The sequence below is a fragment of the Haematobia irritans genome, chromosome 2 (genome assembly GCF_050003625.1).
Source record: "Haematobia irritans isolate KBUSLIRL chromosome 2, ASM5000362v1, whole genome shotgun sequence".
Lineage (NCBI taxonomy): Eukaryota > Metazoa > Arthropoda > Insecta > Diptera > Muscidae > Haematobia > Haematobia irritans.
The window spans coordinates 230,083,241-230,104,048 of NC_134398.1; the positions used below are offsets into that span (position 1 = coordinate 230,083,241).

General features: G+C 32.6%; 2 protein-coding genes and 1 long non-coding RNA gene across 4 annotated transcripts; 1 reads left to right on the forward strand and 2 right to left on the reverse strand.

Annotated features, from left to right (window-relative positions):
- Nucleotides 1-3,069: 3,069 nt before the first annotated feature.
- On the forward strand, nucleotides 3,070-9,845 carry LOC142227327 (uncharacterized). Of its 2 annotated transcripts, none has more exons than XM_075297796.1 (3): nucleotides 3,070-3,203; nucleotides 3,443-3,949; nucleotides 9,211-9,845. In XM_075297796.1, the coding sequence occupies exons 2-3, from the start codon at nucleotides 3,820-3,822 to the stop codon at nucleotides 9,714-9,716; spliced, it is 636 nt and encodes a 211-aa protein (XP_075153911.1). In that variant the 5' UTR covers nucleotides 3,070-3,203; nucleotides 3,443-3,819; the 3' UTR covers nucleotides 9,717-9,845. The 2 variants fall into 2 exon arrangements, with proteins under 2 accessions (XP_075153911.1, XP_075153915.1); XM_075297800.1 differs by having other exon boundaries at nucleotides 3,092-3,203; nucleotides 3,446-3,949.
- A 4,054-nt stretch (nucleotides 9,846-13,899) lies between these two features.
- Nucleotides 13,900-17,269, reverse strand: Ugt36A1 (UDP-glycosyltransferase family 36 member A1). The gene is made up of 5 exons (XM_075297809.1): nucleotides 16,554-17,269; nucleotides 15,032-15,157; nucleotides 14,663-14,967; nucleotides 14,372-14,588; nucleotides 13,900-14,311 (listed from the first exon to the last, which is right to left on the reverse strand). Exons 1-5 carry the CDS (start codon nucleotides 17,189-17,191, stop codon nucleotides 14,029-14,031), a joined length of 1,569 nt encoding a protein of 522 aa, XP_075153924.1. The 5' UTR covers nucleotides 17,192-17,269; the 3' UTR covers nucleotides 13,900-14,028.
- Nucleotides 17,270-20,166: 2,897 nt separating this feature from the next.
- On the reverse strand, nucleotides 20,167-20,675 carry LOC142227337 (uncharacterized). Its single transcript, XR_012719826.1, has 2 exons — nucleotides 20,438-20,675; nucleotides 20,167-20,380 (listed from the first exon to the last, which is right to left on the reverse strand). It is a non-coding gene; the product is annotated as an uncharacterized LOC142227337 (long non-coding RNA).
- Between the last annotated feature and the right edge of the window lie 133 nt (nucleotides 20,676-20,808).

Consider the following 20,808-nt stretch of genomic DNA (forward strand, 5'->3'; position numbering starts at 1 on the left):
AGAGAAAAATATCACCAAAATATTCCCAATTAAAAATTTATTGAATTTGAAAACTTTTTCAATTAAAAGAATAATTTATACTATCATATATATTAACCTTTTAATCAAACTGGAAACATTAAGTCAATTAAATTTTCAATTAAAAAATAATTGATACAATTACCTCTTACCGGAAGAGTAAATCAGTTGAAAAATTATAAATCTTTTTTTTATACCCTCCACCATAGGATGGGGGTATATTAACTTTGTCATTCCATTTGTAACACATCGAAATATTGATCTAAGACCCCATAAAGTATATATATTCTGGGACGTGGTGAAATTCTGAGTCGATTTGAGCATGTTCGTCCGTTGAAATCACGCTAACTTCCGAACGAAACAAGCATCGACTTGAAACTTGGCACAAGTAGTTGTTATTGATGTAGGTCCGATGGTATTGCAAATGGGCCATATAGGTCCACTTTTACGTATAGCCCCCATATAAACGGACCAAGTTTGGCTTGCGATGCCTCTAAGAGAAGCAAATTTCATCCGATCCGGCTGAAATTTGGTACATGGTGTTAGTATATGGTCTCTAACAACCATGCAAAAATTGGTCCACATCGGTCCATAATTATATATAGCCCCCATATAAACCGATCCCCCGATTTGGCTTGCAGAGCCTCTAAGAGCAACAATTTTCATCCGATCCGGCTGAAATTTGGTACATGTTGTTAGTATATGGTCTCTAACAACCATGCAAAAATTGGTCCATATCGGTTCATAATTATATATAGTATAATTATAATTAGTATATGGTATCTAACAACCATGCAAAAATTGGTTCACATCGGTCCATAATTATATATAGCCCCCATATAAACCGATCCCCCGATTTGGCTTGCGGAGCCTCTAAGAGAAGCAAATTTCATCCGATCCGGCTGAAATTTGGTACATGTTGTTAGTATATGGTCTCTAACAACCATGCAAAAATTGGTCCATATCGGTCCATAATTATATATAGCCCCATATATACCCATCACCAGATTTGACCTCCGGAGCCTCTTGGAAGACCAAAATTCATCTGATTCAGTTGAAATTTGGTACGTGATATTAATATATGGCCTCAAACACCCATGCAAAAATTGGTCGATATCGGTCCATAATTATATATAGGCCCCATATAAACCGATCCCCAGATTTGACCTCCGGAGCACCTTGGAAGAGCAAAATTCTTCCCATTCGGTTGAAATGTTAGTATAGGGTATCCAACAACCATGCAGGAATTGGTTCCTATCAGTCCATAATAATATATAGCTCCCATATAAACCGATCCCCAGATTTGACCTCCGGTGCCTTTTGGAGAAGCAAAATTCATCCGATCTGGTTGAAATTTGGTACGTGGTGGTAGTATATGATATTTAACAACCATGTGAGTTGAAATTTGTGGATGACAGTCTTTCTACGCAATCCATGGTGGAGGGTACATAGGATTCGGCCTGGCCGAACTTACGGCGGTATATACTTGTTTATTTTTAATTATTTTTTTTAACAATTTATAGAAAGTGATTGAAATATAGTATAGTGATTAAAAAAAGTTTCGTTTTTAATTACAAACAAATTGAATTTTGCCATCAACATCAATTAAAAGCTTAATTGATTCAATTAAAAAATTAGTTTAAAATTGCTATTGAAATCAATTAATTTTTTGATTAAATATTTCTTTGATGCCCAATTGAAACTGTGATTGATACTATAATTTTCGTGATTGAAGACATTTCAATTAAAAAATTAATTGGATCAATTAATTTTGTGTTTGAATCAGAATTTTTTTTTTGTGTATAATACCCTCAAGAAATCTAAATCAAATTCTATTGTTGCGATACACTACCATCAAAGGCTATAATGGAGATATGCAAATTTTGGATGATGAATGATCTAAATTTGAAGCAGTAAAGTTTGAAACAAAAATTTTTGGCTTTATTTTTCTTCATTTTATAGAAATTTTTCCTTTTCCCTGTATTGTATATTTTGTGTCCTAAAATTAAGGATATCCAGTGTATATATGTATTTTCATTTTCAAGAGGCCTCATCTTTGGCTAGGAATCAATTCCAAAATTTTTAAGGGAAGGTGAAAATCTTTATTTTTTTATTTATTTATTTATGAATTTATTTATCCTGCACAACAAGACTTACGACTTATATTTACTGTACAGGAATTTTCATTAAAAAGTATTTCCTCTTAGTAATTTAATAACAAGTTACGTTAGGTTCATATAGATAAAGAAAAGATCCAAGTGAACTTTTTTTTGAAAGTAGGCGGAGCTAAAACAATTTTATATTTTCCTAGAATCTTAAAATTTTCATTAAAATTATGAAAGAACTACAGATTAAAGTAAAAAACATTAGATCCAAGACAACTTTTTTGGGAAAGTTTAACGAAGCATAACGGGCATGATTTATGGAGCAGGCGTTTAAAACAAAAATTGAGCTACAACCAAACTTGATGATTTAGCATAAAGCTAAATGGGGAATCGAGGTATAACTCATTGACAACAGAGAAGTTCCACAGTGCTATAACAATGAACCAGATATCCGCCTCGCTCCACGTAATCTAATATCATATATCACATTGTGCGATTCTTAGAAAATTTCTCAAGAGTCACCAGGAAGAAATATTTACAAATGAAATCTCTACATGCGTTACGTTTTTGTTTTGATATTAAACCTGATGAAGGTGAGAAGCTTTACACATGGAGTAGAAAGAAATACAAAAAAATACGGCATTTAACTCAAAGAGGACTGGTTTTAAATACGCCGCATTTGGTACACAGAAATGCGAGCGGACGGACAAACAGCAGAGAGTTAGCGAGACAAACGAACAAGTGAACACCCAGACAATTTCCATTATTGCTGCTTATTACAAAGCTATGCCATCTAGCTTCACAGAAAGCAGCGAGTGAAGTACATGGTATTGAGCTTTGCAGAATTTTTGTATTTTATAAATTCGCATTTCATTTGAAACTTTTATTGATGTTGTTGTTGTTGTTGGTGTTTTGCTTTTGTTTTTGTATATGAGCCAACAATGTTTTGATACATTACAGATTCCAAAACATCGAATATCTTAAGTCTCAGTCTATTCTGAATACTTCAAGCGATCACAAGTGGAAAACGCAATCAACACAGCCCAATCATTAAAACATTACATATTAGGAGCTACTGGGGTAGGTATTTTCCATAGTCTCCTCCTGATTTGCCTTTTTTGCTTGGGCGGCCGGCCGATGATTGTTTGGTTGTTTACTTTTGTTTTCCATGGCATGTCAAGTGTCTGTTGTTGCAGTCTACCCGCCCATGCCATATCCAACGGTCCAATCAGCCAGTTAATAGCCATTATTTCTTTTGTAAGCGGAACAATTAAAATTTGCAATTTTCGTGTTTTTTTTTTGTCTTAACATCTTTGCAGCAGCCGATTTCAATTTCAAATATCTCCGATACAATTGCCATTATCATTCATTAATAGAGGCACGCTCCGTTCTACAGACCAAGAGGAAAACGGCAACCCTTACCACCCCTACCACCCCTCCTAAGCTAGAGATTATTGTTGTTTTGCTGAAGTTTCATTATTAAATGGTGAAGCTGACCATTGGCGCCGCCACCGTCATCAGCTCGACCATCATATCTCATTCATCCGCCTAACCACGCAAACAGTGAAAACTTCAGGTTTCACTTATCAGCAGATTACTGGTGTCCAGTATTAAGTTATCAGACGTATACTAAAGCAAAAGTGTTTTCTTAGAGTATCACTTGTGCGCAAGTGCACCGCATTTCATTTGAAGGAAAATGAAATTTCCAACTGGAGCAAATGCAGCGATTTGCCTGCTGCAATTTCTGTTCATATTTGTAGTGAGAGCACCTGGAAATTTGTTTGTCGAAAGTGCTGTAGGTTTGTATGGACCAGATAGATATGAAGGTAAGATGAAGGACAGACAAATAACAAAATATCATAGAAAAACCAACCCCATACTCCGGTAATTGCAATTCTCGAAAAAAAAACAGTGAGTTAATTTTAAAATTGAGGGGAAAAAATCAAATTTCTAAAGCAAGGTCATAGTCGATGTCGATAATACGATCTAGAAAAAGACAATTTCATGTAAATCTAAATCTAAAATTCAATGTCAAGGTCATATGTGAAAGTAATTGAAATGTGGTCTAAGATAATCGATTTCATATCGGGTCCATATCGTTTCATAACCTGAAACGAAACATTGCAATATGACCTTAGATTGGAAAAATGAGTCAGATCTTCGTCATTTCATTTGGACAGACATACATCGAAGACAGCGTTCGGCTTCACATTCTTGTGTAGTAGAGTGACCGCAACTTATATGGGGCAAAAAAATGTCGGAATCTTGTTCACCTTAACCCCACAAAACGAATCCCCTTTCCATATATTGGGATAGGCAAAATTTGAGCCCGATTAAACGACGTTAACACGTGCCTCTCGTCGCTCAAAGTTTGAAAAAAAAACGAATTTTTTGACCAAAAAGTTGACGTATTGAGCCATAACTCGAGAACGGTAAATAATAAAAACACGCACGATATCACAAACGATAGCCTATTTTGTCCTTAAAAATTTATGTTATGAACAAAATTGTTGTAACTCTGAGTCAAACCGAGTTACGTCAGCCCGTTTAATCGGGCTCAAATTTTGGCTATCCCAATATCTGGAAAGGAGATTCGTTTTGTGGGGTTAAGGCGAATGCTCCTAGTGGCACCAGTTCGCATTTTCGAAGCTAAAAGTTGGCGTAACTTGGTTTGACTCAGAGTTACAACAATTTTGTTCATAACATACATTTTTAAGGACAAAATATGCTATCGTTTGTGATATCGTGCGTGTTTTTATTATTTACCGTTCTCGAGTTATGGCTCAATATGTCAACTTTTTAGCCAAAAAATCGTTTTTTTCAAATTTTGAGCGAAGAGCGGCACGTGTTAACGTCGTTTAATCAGGCTCAAATTTTGGCTATGCCATAACTTAATATTTTTTGTAAAATTGAGGAAATTTTATTTAAAAAATAATTAAATTTTTGTTATGTAAGAAAAACTCCAATTTTGAAGGAATAAAATTGGAGTTAAAAATTATTAACCCTTTGACAACCGATGTCCACTTAGGAAGACATTCGAAAACGACACCAAACTCTTTTTCCCCACTTAGTTTCGATTTATTTCTCGAAGTTATTTTAAAGTAGAGACTTTAATCTAAATAGCTAATAAAGCTATAAATATTTTCCATATTGGTGAGCACTAAAATTCATTTTTATAAACTTTTTTTTAACAATAAACGAAAAATACAAATGTTGTATTTTTTCGTGTCTCTAGTAAATGAATATTCATATAAAAACTATAGCTGATATTTTTTCGGGTTCTATTTTGTATTTTTTTCTCACACTTCGAAAGATATTATAGGCATTTGGTTACAATTCAAGAATCAAGTTTTCAGAACAAACTCATATAGCTCCTGAAATAATTTAGGTAGGTCCACAAAATTACAATTTTTGTACAAGTAACAACAGAAGAAAAATGTAAGTTATTAACATTAGGTTTATTTCGGTAGTGAAAGGGTTAAAATATCCTTAGCGCTCATATACCTCCTGAAATAATTTAGGTAGGTCCACAAAATTACAATTTCGGTAGTGAAAGGGTTAAATATCCTTAGCGCAATACAAAGCCCAAGACAGATACATAATAGGTAACATTTAATTATGTTAGAAAATTATGAACACAATTTAAATAAAGTTACTAGAAGTTAGTATACAACTTTTTTGCATTTTTACTTAATGTCATTAATTTAATATTGTCTTTAGAAATTAAAAAAAATCCAAATGTGATACCAATAATTACCTCTACAATACAATGATTAGCATGCCCGCCTTGCACAACGAAATTTCGGGTTCAATCCGACTGGCTCTGGCAATTTACAAATGTCGATATGATAAATAAAAAAATGTACATATTTCTCGACAAATTCAAGAAAAATTCGTATTTTGAAGGAAAAAATTCGAGTTAGAAATTGTAAAAAGTTCTTTAGAACGCATTTTGGGTAAAAGTTGCAAATTTTAGGAAATTCTGAACAATTTGGGTGAAATTCGAATTTCGTAAAATGTGGAACATCATTTGTGTATACATTTTATTCTCCTCATTTTACTAACGTAAATAAATGTCCTATTTTTTTTTTTTTGAGTGTAATAAGCCGTTTTACTTTCTTTTCAATCATTTAGAGGGGTTTTAGACGATGCAATTGGTTGCGTGCAATTTTTTGTATTCTCTTTTAAAGTTGCTTCTTAAAAACTTCAGCATTTATACGTTGAAATTTTTCATGCAATCGCTTGAAATTTCAAGTTTCAGAAATGTCAAAAAATTGCAAGAGGAACGGAAAACATGAAATTTTTTCTACCCCCTTTGCTTCTCTACCCCGTTTGCCTACAAACAAGAATTGCATGCAATTATTGCATGCAATTATTGCATCGTCTAAAACCCTTCTTAGATTATTTTTAGAAAATTTTAACTCAATAGTATTACACCCAAAAAAAGTGAAGAAAATGTAGTTTTATTTTAGAAAATTTTGACTAAAATAGTTTTCTAATTGCAACATGTTACAAATAAGTTAATACTTTTTGTCAAATTGAAGAAATTTTTTTTTTAATATTTTTTTTCTGTTGTTTAAGAAAATTTCATTTGTTGAAAGAAAAAATTGGATTTAAAAATGGTTAAAATATCTTTAGCGCTGTATGAAGTTCAAGACAGGTACAATTTTAGTCAAATTTACTCATTTGAGAGACTTATGAACTCAATTTAAGCAAACTTCTACCATTTTAGGAAAATATGAACTAATTTATTTTTTAGTAAAATTGTGCACTATATTTGTATACAACTTTTTTTTCTTATTTTCAGTTCACGTCATTGTAGTTAGCAAAAAATTATTCAAATAAGGAACATTTACTCATATTGAGTAAAGTTTAACTAAAATCAACTAATCTTCGTGAACTAAAATAAAGTTCAGTTGTCATTAGAGCCCCTTTTTTTCTGGGTGTACAAACGCTGACATCATGCCGATATCACAAAAATAAGTAATTATTTTTCGACAAATTCAAGAAAATTTATTAGACGTAATTAATTTTTTTTTCACTTGTTAAAGAAAATTTTGTAGTTTGAAGGAAAAAATTGGAGTTCAAAATTTCAAAAATATCTTTAGAGCCATATGAAGTTCAAGGTGGGCGCATTTAAAGAAATAATGAACTATTTTGTTAGAAGTACAAATTTAGTAAGTCTTTATGTTTCATTTGTGTATAATTTTCCCCATCTTTTAGTTTATTTAACTAACGTACGCAAAAAATTATTAGTGTAAAGGAAACTTTCTCCAAACATAATAATTCCATGAACTAAAATAAAGTTAAATTGGCTTAAGTGAAATAGATGGTTCAATTTTTTAAGTGTAACAATAATTCAAAGAATAAGTTTCGCTGTAGCTAAATCCCTCCGTAATTTTTTTTAAGTTCTCCATAATTCGTGAGGTTGACTCTCAGTTATGATTCCTCGCATCATAGAAGAAAGCTGAACTAAGTGTATTTAACCCTCTAATGCCACAATTTTTTGCCAGCGGATTAAATATTCAATGTTAACGACATAAAAAGAAGAAAACAAAACAATAAAAAAATTATACGGTAAAATTCAGTATATGCTGTAAAGCCTCTTGAATAGTTTTAACTAAGTTTTCTTTTTATTTTATACATTTTTGTTGTCTTAAGTTGTGTTTTACTAAAAGCTTACTGATTTAATGAAGCCCACCTAAAGGCGGGATTGGGCATTAGAGGGTTAACATTATGCCGTTGGGAACCACCGTGATGCAATGGTTAGCATGCACTAAAAAAATTTCGTGAGGCCATTTCTCTGATATAAAGCTTTTTTTTTTCTTGTCCAAAAGTTGATCAATTTTTCAATGAAGTCATTTTGTGTTCTTAGTTATGTGATTTGACTTAAAACTGGGTATCCTAACACGAAAGCACATTTTGTTCGACTAAGGTCAACTTGGCTTTAATAATTCCGAAAAATTCTTCAAAATTAATGAAATCGTCTCTAAATTTGTTGACTTTTGGTATCTTGACTATGAAGCAAAAAAGCATTTAAAAATATGCGATTTTTTTAACACTTTATTTTAAAAACTTTTTTACTCGAAACAAGGGAGCCACCGTGGTGCAATGGTTAGCATGCTCGCCTTGCATACACAAGGTCGTGGGTTCGATTCCTGCTTCGACCGAACACCAAAAAGTTTTTCAGCGGTGGATTATCCCACCTCAGTAATGCTGGTGACATTTCTGAGGGGTTCAAAGCTTCTCTAAGTGGCTTCACTGCAATGTGGAACGCCGTTCGGACTCGGCTATAAAAAGGAGGTCCCTTGTCATTGAGCTTAACATGGAATCGTGCAGCTTTCAGTGATAAGAGAAAAGTTCACCAATGTGGTATCACAATGGACTGAATAGTCTAAGTGAGCCTGATACATCGGGCTGCCACCTAACCTAACCTAACCTAACCTACTCGAAACAAATCATAATTTTTATTTGTAGTCGAGTCTGAATTAGGAAATTTAGTTAATTAAATTAAATTAAATTAAATTAAATTAAATTAAACTTTGTTTCCTAGAATTAAGTACGCAAAACTTTAATTGAAAAGAGAATTGTGTCTTAAATTTGCCCTAACTTCAATTCTCCGCTTCTGTGGCTCAGAATCAACACAAACATCATTAGTGTAAAGACAAAATCTTTGGAACCGGCCATGCTTTTTTTCAGTGTGACCGCCTTGCATACAAAGGGTCATGGAATCAATCCTAGATTCAAACAAACACCAAAGCAGTAATTTATCCCCACTCAGTAATACTGGTGACAGTTCTGAGTGAATCAAAGCATCCGCTATAAACAGGAGGTCTCTTTTCATTGAGCTCAATAGGGCAGCACTCATTGATAAGAGAGAAGTTTCCCACGTGTGATATCATAATGGAGGAATAGTCAGCCTAAAATAGCTTGCTGTTACTATACCTAACCTTGCCAAACCTATAGCACGCATTGTATACCCCTCACTCGATTGGATGCAATTACCGTCCATATTTTTATATTTGCTACTAATGATTTTCATTACTTATATAATTTCTCCATATTTTTTTTCTGTGAAATTCGTTAGGCCTTCCCGAGATATGCCTACAACCCATGGATTTCGGCTATTGTCGTGCCAAGCTACAGCGTTATTACTTCGATATTAGACGCATGAAATGCACCATGTTCTATTGGGGCGGATGTGCAGGAAATGAAAATAATTTCAAATCTATGGACGAATGTAATGACTTCTGTTCATCTGCCTACGAAAATACCAATAGTATTATACCCCAGAAACGTGAACGCTCAGAAAGCCAACCGAGCAGCAATTACAATGCCAATACAAATATTAAATCAAATGCTCTAAACAGTCGAGGTAGCAGCATATCTAAACCAAACCCACCGAAATTTGCGGTTAAAAACAACCCAATAGCATCATCATACAGAGACAATGTGAGCAGCAGCATTTCTAATAACAACAATGCCACATCAAGATCATCAAATGCTAAAACTTTTAATGTTAATCCTCCACAGAAAGAACTTAAATATCCATCGACCACGGATGAATTAGAGGATGAAGATTATGATGAGTAATATCTCAACAATTTCATATTAATTGTTTATGTACTTATATTTACATGTGTTTATAACAACTAAATTATTTATGATCAAATTGAATAAATTGCGAAACAAAGTTTTTCAATGACAATACAACAATAAAAATATATATTTTAACTGAACGGGTATTAGAAAAGAATAGCATTCATTATGGATGTTTTCGCATCTGGTTACACTGGCCTACAAATTGCGCTTTCCTCAAATATTGCAATAACAAGATATAGATTATTTTGAGTCAAAACTCAATATTGGCCACCATCAGAACTCAATTAGTAAATTTTCATAAACATTAAAAGTCGATTATGACATTCGATTAATGACTTTTGAGCCCCTAACTCCTTAGGCAACAAATCTTCTTATGTTTTTTTTAGCCCAAATGTGGATGTAAACCAATTTAGCGGTCTAGACTTTAGAGTTTAATTACTTGTTTTTTACCCTGCCAACATTTTTTGAATTTGGGGGCGCTTCTGAGATTCCCCGCTACGTCGAAAACAGTCGTATACGATATCCAAAACTCCTCGGAAAAGCGCCGTCACTATTATCGCATGAGTGCAATTATTAGGTGCCCTTCTGGATACATTTAGAAGGACGCCAATAAGAGCCTCTTCAAAAAATCAGAGAAAGTGCATTTTAAGATAGTTGTAAAAGAATCATTGTAGTCAAGTAAATGTTTAATAAAACACAACGTTTTATTAAACATTTATAAATTCTCATAAATATAACATTTATACGACTATCACATCACATTTAACATATTTTTATGCATTAATAAAAGATTGATGTTGAGTTACAAGTTGCAAGTTACATCTTGTAGTGTCTATCAGCCAGTGCTTTTATTCCCAATGGAGGCAGTGTGTCTGGAAAAATATTTGAAAAACTATCACTTTATTCCATTTGGAAAGTCAAAAATTGTTCACCAATATACCTTTCACAATTTTGAGCGAAATAACTATGTTTTCAGCACTTCATTATACTATCACAGTTGGCGATTGTTGCAGTGTCACTTACGAGTCTGTGGTAGCGATGAGGAACTTAAAATTCAGCCAACAACATTTATTCACAAACTTTGCTAAATTATTTCATTAAATAAAAATATGTGCATTAATACAATGAATTTATCGTTGTCACATCAAAAATAAAAAAAACGAAAAATTTCATTGTATTCATGAAATTGTTTCATTGGCTCAATTTTAATGATAAATTACGTTAATACAATAATGAAACTATTTCTACCAGTGTACAGAAAAATATGGCTAATAAGGCCAGTAACAAGAAATTGTTATATGTATATTATTGTTGCATAGTGTATCCAAAGTAGATATTACAAACTGGTTTTATAGCACATTTTTTATGTTGTTTTTTTTATTGAGATCAAAAATCAATTGCTTAGAATTTCCTTAGTACAATGGGTAATGACACTGAAGGAATGCCAATATGGCCATGACAAAATGATGTAAACATTCTGCTAGAGCAAGCTGCAAAACACCTGTGACTCATGTCCATGTAAGTGAAATTGAAAGTTTTGTTTCCATCAATGAAAACTTCTCGTCATATTATTGGAAAACAAATAATTCAAAAACTAAAACAAACAACAATAAAACAAGATTTATTTGTTTAAACATTTTTAACGCAAATAAATAAGATTTGTATATGTATGCACTTAAACGATTTTTTTTATTGTCATACGATATAAGAAAAAACAGCTCATTTATAAAGAACTACTGTCACCACAAATATGTTAAATTACTTTCAAATTTCGATAAAAAACAACAAAAAAAGAATAAGCATAAAAGAACCAAATTTTAATGGATGAATGGTATGAACGAATTCCATAACATTAAACTTTACGACGAGTAAAGAAAAATTATTAAATTAAATAAAAGGAAGGCGATCACGTTTTCTAGAAACTTCTCAAATTCTAGAAACTTCTCACTATCATTTATTTTTTTAGCGGCGATTCTACACCTACAAATTAAAACACTATAAAGTAAAAGATAATTGCTGGATAACAAAACAAGCGAATTCAAGGATGTAATGTCCTAAAAAATTATTTTTTTAGCAATTGGGAAGTTTTTATCTTCAACCCAATGATATGAAAAGCGTTTATTTTGATGAATCATCGAAATAACATATATTTCGAAAGGGAGTATGCTAAGTTTGAATTAAAATATTAAAGCATTTCAAAGAAATTATGTAAATTCAATAGTTTTTCAATGCACTTATTGGCAATAAAGGTTAAATTACACACCATGCGTCAATCCGTGCGTTGATGGAAGGGTTGATTTTTTTCTGTTTGCAGCTGACTATTCGAGCTTTTGAGTTCAAAGAGAAATTTAAACTCTTCAATCATCGGAAGCATTGTACACATTGAACGCATGGTATGTAATTCTACCTTAAAAATACAATACTTTATGTCAATTATTCTTAGTAGAAATTGAATTTATAATAAATAAATACAGTCGGGGCAAACCGTAATAGTCTCCTACTTTGGTTCTGAAGTTTAAATGTCTGTACTTAGTAGCACTCTGCTTCAGATTATTCAGTGTTGGTTGAAATCAATACTGGAACATGTATCAGAATATTGACTTACATTTAAACTTCAAATTAATTAAATTAACTTAAGCAACATGTCAGATTTTTAATGATTCAAATTCTTTAAAATTAATTCTGGGTATTATAATGAGTATAAAAATCAAATTATCGATAAAATTTTGGGAAAAATTAAACTTCACAAATTCGACTCCGAATTGTTGTTTTTCAACCTTAGCCTCTCGAATAAAGTACCTTTTAAAGTAAGGCGATTGGACACCGAAAATCGATTAGTTAATTTTGAGCAACATCAAAATTCAATGTTAGAGTCCAGTGTCTACACGCAAAAAAAAATTCTTTCCTCCCAAACGAAATTTTAGACAAACAAAGTTCGTTTCTCATTTGCTTTTCGCTGAAAGGAAGTGTATTTGGAAGAAAAGTATATACTTTTTGTGATAAACGTTTATTCTTTTCCAGGATGTAAAAACAATTTCATAAAGACTAACTCAAAAAAAAAAAAAAAAATCTGGCTAATTGCATTTTCCCTCACATCTTTCTCACTTCCACAATTTTTTTTTGTTCTTAGCACCTTTTTCAGTAATACAAACAATGTAGAAGAAATTATACGATTTTATAAATTTTTATTTTTTTTTTACCTTTCGCCTGGACGGAGAATCGAACCGCGGACCATGCAATTTGTAAGCCAACACACTATCCACTGAGCTATTTAGCCGTTATTGTCATCAATAGACAATTATCCATATAAGTTATATTCCATACCGAAAAATGTTAAACATTACACCCTACTATATTAAATTTTTACTATGAACTGTAAAATGTGTCTTATTAAAGACCTAAAGTCAGAAAAGAACAGTGTTTTATATAAACGAAATGGACTGTGTTGTTGGTTCAAAAATAACTTTTTTTATTGAAAAAATAAAAATTTTGTAACAAACGAATTTTTTTGGTGATAAAAGTATATAATTTTCAAAGCAATTCAAAAAACTCTAACAAAAGAAAAACGTTTTCGGTACACGTTTTCCAAACGTTTTTTTTTTTTCTATGCGTGTACCACTAAAATTAAATGTGAATCAAATATAACGCATTAAACGTTTACAAAGTAGCTTTTAAATTTATCGATATTACTTTTGTGAATAATTACGAATACACAAAAAAATATCACGGATTCAAATCCAAATAAAACCCATTGAAAAAATGATTGATAAAAAAAACAGTTTCTGAAAACTTCGCAAAGCGATCGGGACAAGATCAACTGAAAAATTCACAACCATCAAGAACAAAAAATTACATATCACCCAGTTCCATGGTGTGGAGTATGTGTCATTGGTATAAATTAAGATACTTTTACCCCAAAGTATTTTTAATTAGCAAGATGAAAACAATTTTCCTAGCAACCATTTTAGTTATCGATCGCTAAAACAATATAAGCAATTTCGGATGATTCCTAAGGCAAATAAATATTTTGGGAGATATGTATTTGTTCTCAGCTAGTAGTAATAAATAAATACGGGTTTACTTAATGCTGATAATATGGTTTAGTTGAAATGTTAATTGTTTTAATTTTTATTTTACCGAATGTTTTTCAATTGTTAAAATATAAAGATTAATATCATTTTAATAATTTTATTGACTTTTCGTTTAATGCTAATTTTGTTGCCGCCAGGTACAATTTAATATTTCTTCCAACATTGCGTGACGGTAGGAAATATTATTGTCTTAATTTAATTTATATGGTATCCTAATTTTTCTTTTGTTTCAATTTTTTTCTTAGAAACTTATTCAAAAGCATCTTAGTGGAGTATTTAAAAACTAAAAACAGCAAGGCACACATCGCAGTAATAATGGATATCGAATCGAGAGAGTAGTAGATAAACCAATTTAAGTTTACAGCATGTGAATGTAAAAACTCAGGAGCTCGTTTGTGTTTTAGTATATGCTCCACCCACCACGTGGCTGTGGCAAGAGGTTTCAAGGGTCTATCCCTAAATATTTTCGATATAGCTTTGGCGTTTTCAGTGTATCTTTAAAAATGTCAAAAATTAAATATTTTTTTTCTACATTCAATACCATATGGAACATACCTTTGTTGTTGAACTTCTTGCATCACATACTGTAAACTGAATTCAGTTATGTTGCCAAAATCTAAAATGCGGCCAATTTTTCGATTTTCCACAGCATGAGCATTAACAAATTGATCTCCATAAATTGGGGTAAGAATCATAGGTTTACCGCAATAGACTGCTTCGGTAGTACCCAAGAGACCGCCATGACCCCAAAATAGTTTAATTTTAGGATGACCTGTAAAGAAATGAAAAAGTGATACAAAAATAAAAATAGTTTTCAACATTTCAAATATATCTTTGCATACTTACACAAAAGTTTTAATTGTGGAACCCATTTAACGAAGAGAAATTTCTCATGTTTTATAGGAATTTCATCTGTCTCCCATTTCCATATGATATTGAAATCAGATTTTTGCAAAACCGATAAAATAACGGTCAATTTTCTAGGTTCCATAGTGGATGATCGAATCATCGAGCCCCAGCTTATGAAGAGGATTTCTTTTTCGGACATCTTTAGAAATGCATCGATTTCTTTAGGCAAGGGTTCATTGATGGTTTCCTCTTGTATATGTATACCTCCTATTTCAACGAATGATGCTGGATAGGGTCTGGACCTGCAAGCAAAGTCGATATTTCAAATAAAATTTTATGAGCATTTCTGTTTGTTTCATACTTTACCCAATAAGAGAATAATGTTGATTCCCAAATATGATGCTTGTTTGTTGTCTGGCTACATCGGCAACATCAACTGTTACATTTAGATGACGATAAATTAGGGCATTGTCTATTTGATTTGTGTGATAGCTACAATGAAAAAAAAGGAAATTGTTAGGCATTGCAAATCTAACTGTATACGAATAACAATCCGCATAGGCTCGATAATGTCCCCCAATTGATGTATACAGCAACTAGAAGTAATATTTTTGGTACGACTTGACTGAAATAACATACCCTGACCCTTAATCAAAGTAAGAATTATTACAAGAAGACCTCATTTGCCAAAAACAGTCAATATTAAAAGAAAGCCCCCTTTTTTAGTATAACAATAACGTCCAATGTCGATTTTAGCCGATTTCAATTTGACTTGAATTAAGCCACCAATTAATCGATATACATTCCTTCAAAGCTGAACAAGTTTCCAATTATTCTCATTCGTATTTTGACTTAATCCGTGAATCGGCTCAATTTTTGGCTTCCACATAAAATGAAAATACTGATGAGCCAGATCATGCGCCATCGATTGGAACAAGTGGTAATCAGAAGGAGCAATGTTTGGAATATACGGCCGATGGGTTAGGGATTCCAATTTAAGTGCTTCCCAGTAAGTTTTGCAGGGCGCCTCGTTGCTGCGAATGTCAACTTGTCATGCCTCTTGAAATTAAACATATTTCGGGCAAATGATGTTATGTGCGTCTATAGCGGCGTTTGCTATGGCCGTCCGGCAGACTACGGCGATCTCAGTGGGTGTGGGACTCAACCCGCCTATCAAACCCAGAGCACTAACATTGAAAGAATTTGAACTTATACAAATACAAAAAAACGCGACTTACGACAATCTCAAATGGGAAAACATTGATACAGAGGTCTTGGTGTTATGACCTCACTCTTGCCCACCCAACCATGACCCAAGACACTCCATTTTAGTCAATTCCATATTTCATTGGGCCCTTTGATACCGCACCCACAATTGGATTCACACGATTACCTCATACTCATATTTTCTTCTCTTAAATGAGAAGAAAAACTATATTCCACCATACCACCACAGAAAATATAATCATACATTCAAATATATTGCCACCTATCTATATATCCGTGGACAAAAATTCAAATTACCGCCTGCATGTGCCTGCAACAATGAAACATACTTGAAAGTGAAAGCTTTGGAATCAGTATTGTCTGATGCGTATATCCTCAACTACACTAACTGTTGTCAATCCCGCATCATTAATCTACTCACCCAATATAATAATTTTACAAAACAGATATAAATAAAATGTAAATTTGTTTTAAGATGTACGATTTATCTATAGCTGTAACTTCCTGAAGATCAAAATCTTTGAATCCAAGTAAAGACATACACCAAAAATTTACTCAGAGATATTTTGGGACAACGGTTAGAAAAATTCTAACACAAATATTAACACTGCATTCAAGTACGATATAATATCTCAAAGCATAAACGTAATTACTTACTTACCGATATAATAGGGAAAGAATCTTTGCTTGCAAAAAATTGGTTAATCTTTCGTACCAATTTAAAGGCGTTGAAAATCCTATAAATTCCGATTGTATATACGATGGAGTATCTGGCAACAGAATACGGTCATAATACCATGGCATCAAGAGGCAGCTAGTTAATGCTACTATTGGCGTTTTCATGAGATAAGGAACAACCAATTGACAATCCGAGTTGAAGTATTCTGTTATTACAAGATCATAAGGTTTTTCTTCATTGTGCCGTCTCAATACTTGTTGAATATAGCCACTTTCATATAAGCGTTCACATGACTCTTGACCCTCTTCATGCAGTCCAACATACTCTTCGAGGAGACCTTTCCATGTCCTAGGTTTCCATTCACTCAAAGGCACGACATTGACAACCTCCACCTCTTTGAGTAAAAGTTCATTGTAGTTATCCATTTTGTTTGAGCTTTTAATGTACGTTATGACCGTTACATTGTGGCCCAATTCGACCAAGCTGCTTAAAAGTGGATAAAAAACGTTGAAGTGACTGTAACCGAAATGAGGAAATAAACCTAGAATTTCGTTGGCTTCCGTCGTCGGAGCAATTGATAAAACAAATGCAACAGCAATTACGTAGATAGAACGATGCATAGCGGCGCCACAATTATTACTAAGAGCACAGCGCCCTTTTATAAAAATTCATTCTCCTAATATTCATGTAATAGCGATGTTATTGTTATCAGAAATAGGGATGCCAGTTAGAAAAATGTGTATGACCAACTCGTGTCAGTGATGGGCCATCTACTTCGTCACTATCCCTAGGGGTCGTTTACATTGCGTTTCCGATTGTGGTGTGGGCAAGATTTAGGATTTGTCTCGAAGAGCTGAATGGTCGAATAGAATTATATTATGAACTTTTTCATTAATTAATACCCAATTTCGCATTTAGCCGCTAAAATCAAAAATAAATCGGTAAAAAGGTATAAAATTATTCTTCTTTTATACAAATTTAGACACAAACATTTCGTCCGGATAAACATATACAGCCTTAAGGTGAGTACTATGTTCAGTTTTTCCACCAAAACACTAAATTAAAAGTACAAATATATTTATGAAGACGATTATATTTTGATCAAGTCAAGTTGCCAAATAATGGATTGAAAAAGTCCAACCCTGCCAACATTTTTTGAATTTGGGGACTCTTTTGAGAATTCCCACTATGTCGAAAACAATCATATACGACATCAAAAACTCGTCGGCCGTCACTATTGAGAAGTTGTACCACGCCAAGTTACTACAAAAATGTTTCGCATGAGTGCAATTATTAGGTGCCTTTATAGATCAATTTAGAACGACGCCAATAAGGGACCCTCCAAACAATCAGAAAAAATGCATTTTAAGATAGTTGTAAAAGAATCATTGTGGTCGAGTAAAACACGTTTGTTTAGAAATTTATTAATTTGATTAAACATTTACAAATTCTTAAAAATATAACATTTATACCACTATCACATTACATTTAACATAATTTTTGGCATTAATGATGATGTTGAGTTACAAGTAGCGAGTTACATGTTGCTGCGTCTATCAACCAGTGTTTTTATTCCATGGAGGCAGCGTGTCTGTAAAATATCTGAAAAACAATCACTTTATTTTTAAGCGTATAATCTATGTTTTCAGAACTTTATTTTCATTTTTATTTAATTAAAATATAACAAGCTGGTTGCGCTTGGCGTTTCACAAAAAAATGGCTTTTTTAACAGTAGGGATGGCAAATTATTTGCATGTACTTTTTGATGTACCTTTTCATGATGGTTGAAGTGACATTTACGAGTCTGTGGTAACGATGAGGTTGAAATGGAACTTTGAAATGCTGGCAGGGAAGGAATTGATTGCAAATAATTTTATATTTCTAAATTAATTAATTTAAAAAAGTAACCGTGAAAACAAGCTGGTTTTCAGCTTGAAAACTGAACATAGTACTCAGCTTTATGTAAAAAAAATTTAATAGAGCCTTATCGAATGAATTTGTATGGCAAAAGTAGGCTTGAATTTTTCTTTCACTTTTTTGCATATGGGGGTTATAGTCTAATAAACGTTTTTTAAAATTTCGTATGCGAAAACGTTTACTTACGAGCGATTAGTTAATGCATGATTTTGTTTTTGTTCTGGCAATGACTAACTAAAACGAATGTCAGATATTCATTAGTGATACCAAAAAATATTTGTTAGGTTCTTCCCTGCCAGCATTTCAAAGTTCCATTTCATCTTCATCGCTACCACAGACTCGTAAATGTCACTACAACCATCCTACTGTGATGGGGGGGCAGCATATCATAAAGTACAAAATGTACTTCATACATGTATTTTACCATCACTACTTTTACAAAAGCCATTTTATTTTTTGTGAAACGCCAAGCGCAACCAGCTTGTTATATTTTATTTAAATAAAAACGAAAATAAAGTTCTGAAAACATAGATTTTACGCTTAAAATTGTGAAAGGTATATTGGTGAACAATTTTTGATTTTCCAAATGGAATAAAGTGATTGTTTTTCAAATATTTTACAGACACGCTGCCTCCATCGAATAAAAACACTGGCTTATAGACGCTGCAACATGTAACTCGCTACTTGTAACTCTACATCATCATTAATGCAAAAAATTATGTTAAATGTGATGTGATAGTGGTATAAATGTTATATTTGTAAATGATTAATCAAATTAATAAATATCTAAACAAACGTGTTTTACTCGACCACAATGATTCTTTTACCACTATCTTAAAATGTGCTTTTTCTGATTGTTTGGAGGGTCTCTTATTGGCGTCGTTCTAAATTGATCTATAAAGGCACCTAATAATTGCACTCATGCGAAACCTTTTTGTAGTAACTTGGCGTGGTACAACTTCTCAATAGTGACGGCGCTTTTCCGACGAGTTTTTGATATCGTATATGATTGTTTTCGACGTACTGGGGATTCTCAGAAGCGCCCCCAAATTCAAAAAATGTTGGCAGGGTTATGACAATCGGTTCCCACAAAAATAAAACAAATATTGGACAAAAGGAACACGGTTAAAACATATTTTAATGGAATATATTTGGTTACATAGAAGCGAATTGTTAAGAGAAACTTTTTGCTTGTCATGAATGCTTCAAAAAATAACGCCCAAGGTTTACTATATCCGGTTCAGAGATTGTCTATGTTTGTAATACTTCACTAAAAAATTTCTTTGTTTTTTTGTCAAATTTCCATGATGGAGGAAGAAAGCATTCGTAGTATGGTAAGTAAAATAGTTTTAAAAAACCTAATCTTTTTTGTATTACTTTATTTTAAACTTTATCGGCATCTGAAGTGCTTATAATGAAACATCCCTGCCAACATTTTTTGAATTTGGGGACTCTTTTGAGAATCCCCACTACGTCGAAAACAATCATATACGACATCAAAAACTCGTCGGAAAAGCGCCGTCACTATTGAGAAGTTGTACCACGCCAAGTTACTACAAAAATGTTTCGCATGAGTGCAATTATTAGGTGCCTTTATAGATCAATTTAGAACGACGCCAATAAGGGACCCTCCAAACAATCAGAAAAAGTGCATTTTAAGATAGTTGTAAAAGAATCATTATGGTCGAGTAAAACACGTTTGTTTAGATATTTATTAATTTGATTAAACATTTACAAATTCTTAAAAATATAACATTTATACCACTATCACATTACATTTAACATAATTTTTGGCATTAATGATGATGTTGAGTTACAAGTAGCGAGTTACATGTTGCTGCGTCTATCAACCAGTGTTTTTATTCCATGGAGGCAGCGTGTCTGTAAAATATCTGAAAAACAATCACTTTATTCCATTTGGAAAATCACCAAATTGTTCACCAATATACCTTTCACAATTTTAAGCGTATAATCTATGTTTTCAGAACTTTATTTTCGTTTTTATTTAATTAAAATATAACAAGCTGGTTGCGCTTGGCGTTTCACAAAAAAAAAATGGCTTTTTTAACAGTAGGGATGGCAAATTACTTGCATGTACTTTTTGATGTACCTTTTCATGATGGTTGAAGTGACATTTACGAGTCTGTGGTAACGATGAGGTTGAAATGGAACTTTGAAATGCTGGCAGGGATATGACTAGAAAGAATGTGCTTAGAACTATAATGGTTTTGTTCTATTATACGCTCTTAGAATATGCTACGTGCAAGAGGAAACCTAATTTCATTATTAATATCAATATGTATCAATATTTTTAAGATGT

Excerpts from the sequence above, each read along its gene's own strand:
- LOC142227327 (XM_075297796.1), top strand. The coding sequence starts at position 3,820 with ATGAAATTTCCAACTGGAGCAAATGCAGCGATTTGCCTGCTGCAATTT. Across the intron at positions 3,950-9,210 it reads TGGACCAGATAGATATGAAG|GCCTTCCCGAGATATGCCTA; the intron begins GTAAGATGAAGG and ends GAAATTCGTTAG.
- Ugt36A1 (XM_075297809.1), bottom strand. The coding sequence starts at position 17,191 with ATGCATCGTTCTATCTACGTAATTGCTGTTGCATTTGTTTTATCAATT. Across the intron at positions 14,589-14,662 it reads TCCACAATTAAAACTTTTGT|GTCATCCTAAAATTAAACTA; the intron begins GTAAGTATGCAA and ends ATTTCTTTACAG. Across the intron at positions 14,312-14,371 it reads CAAGAAGTTCAACAACAAAG|ATACACTGAAAACGCCAAAG; the intron begins GTATGTTCCATA and ends ACATTTTTAAAG.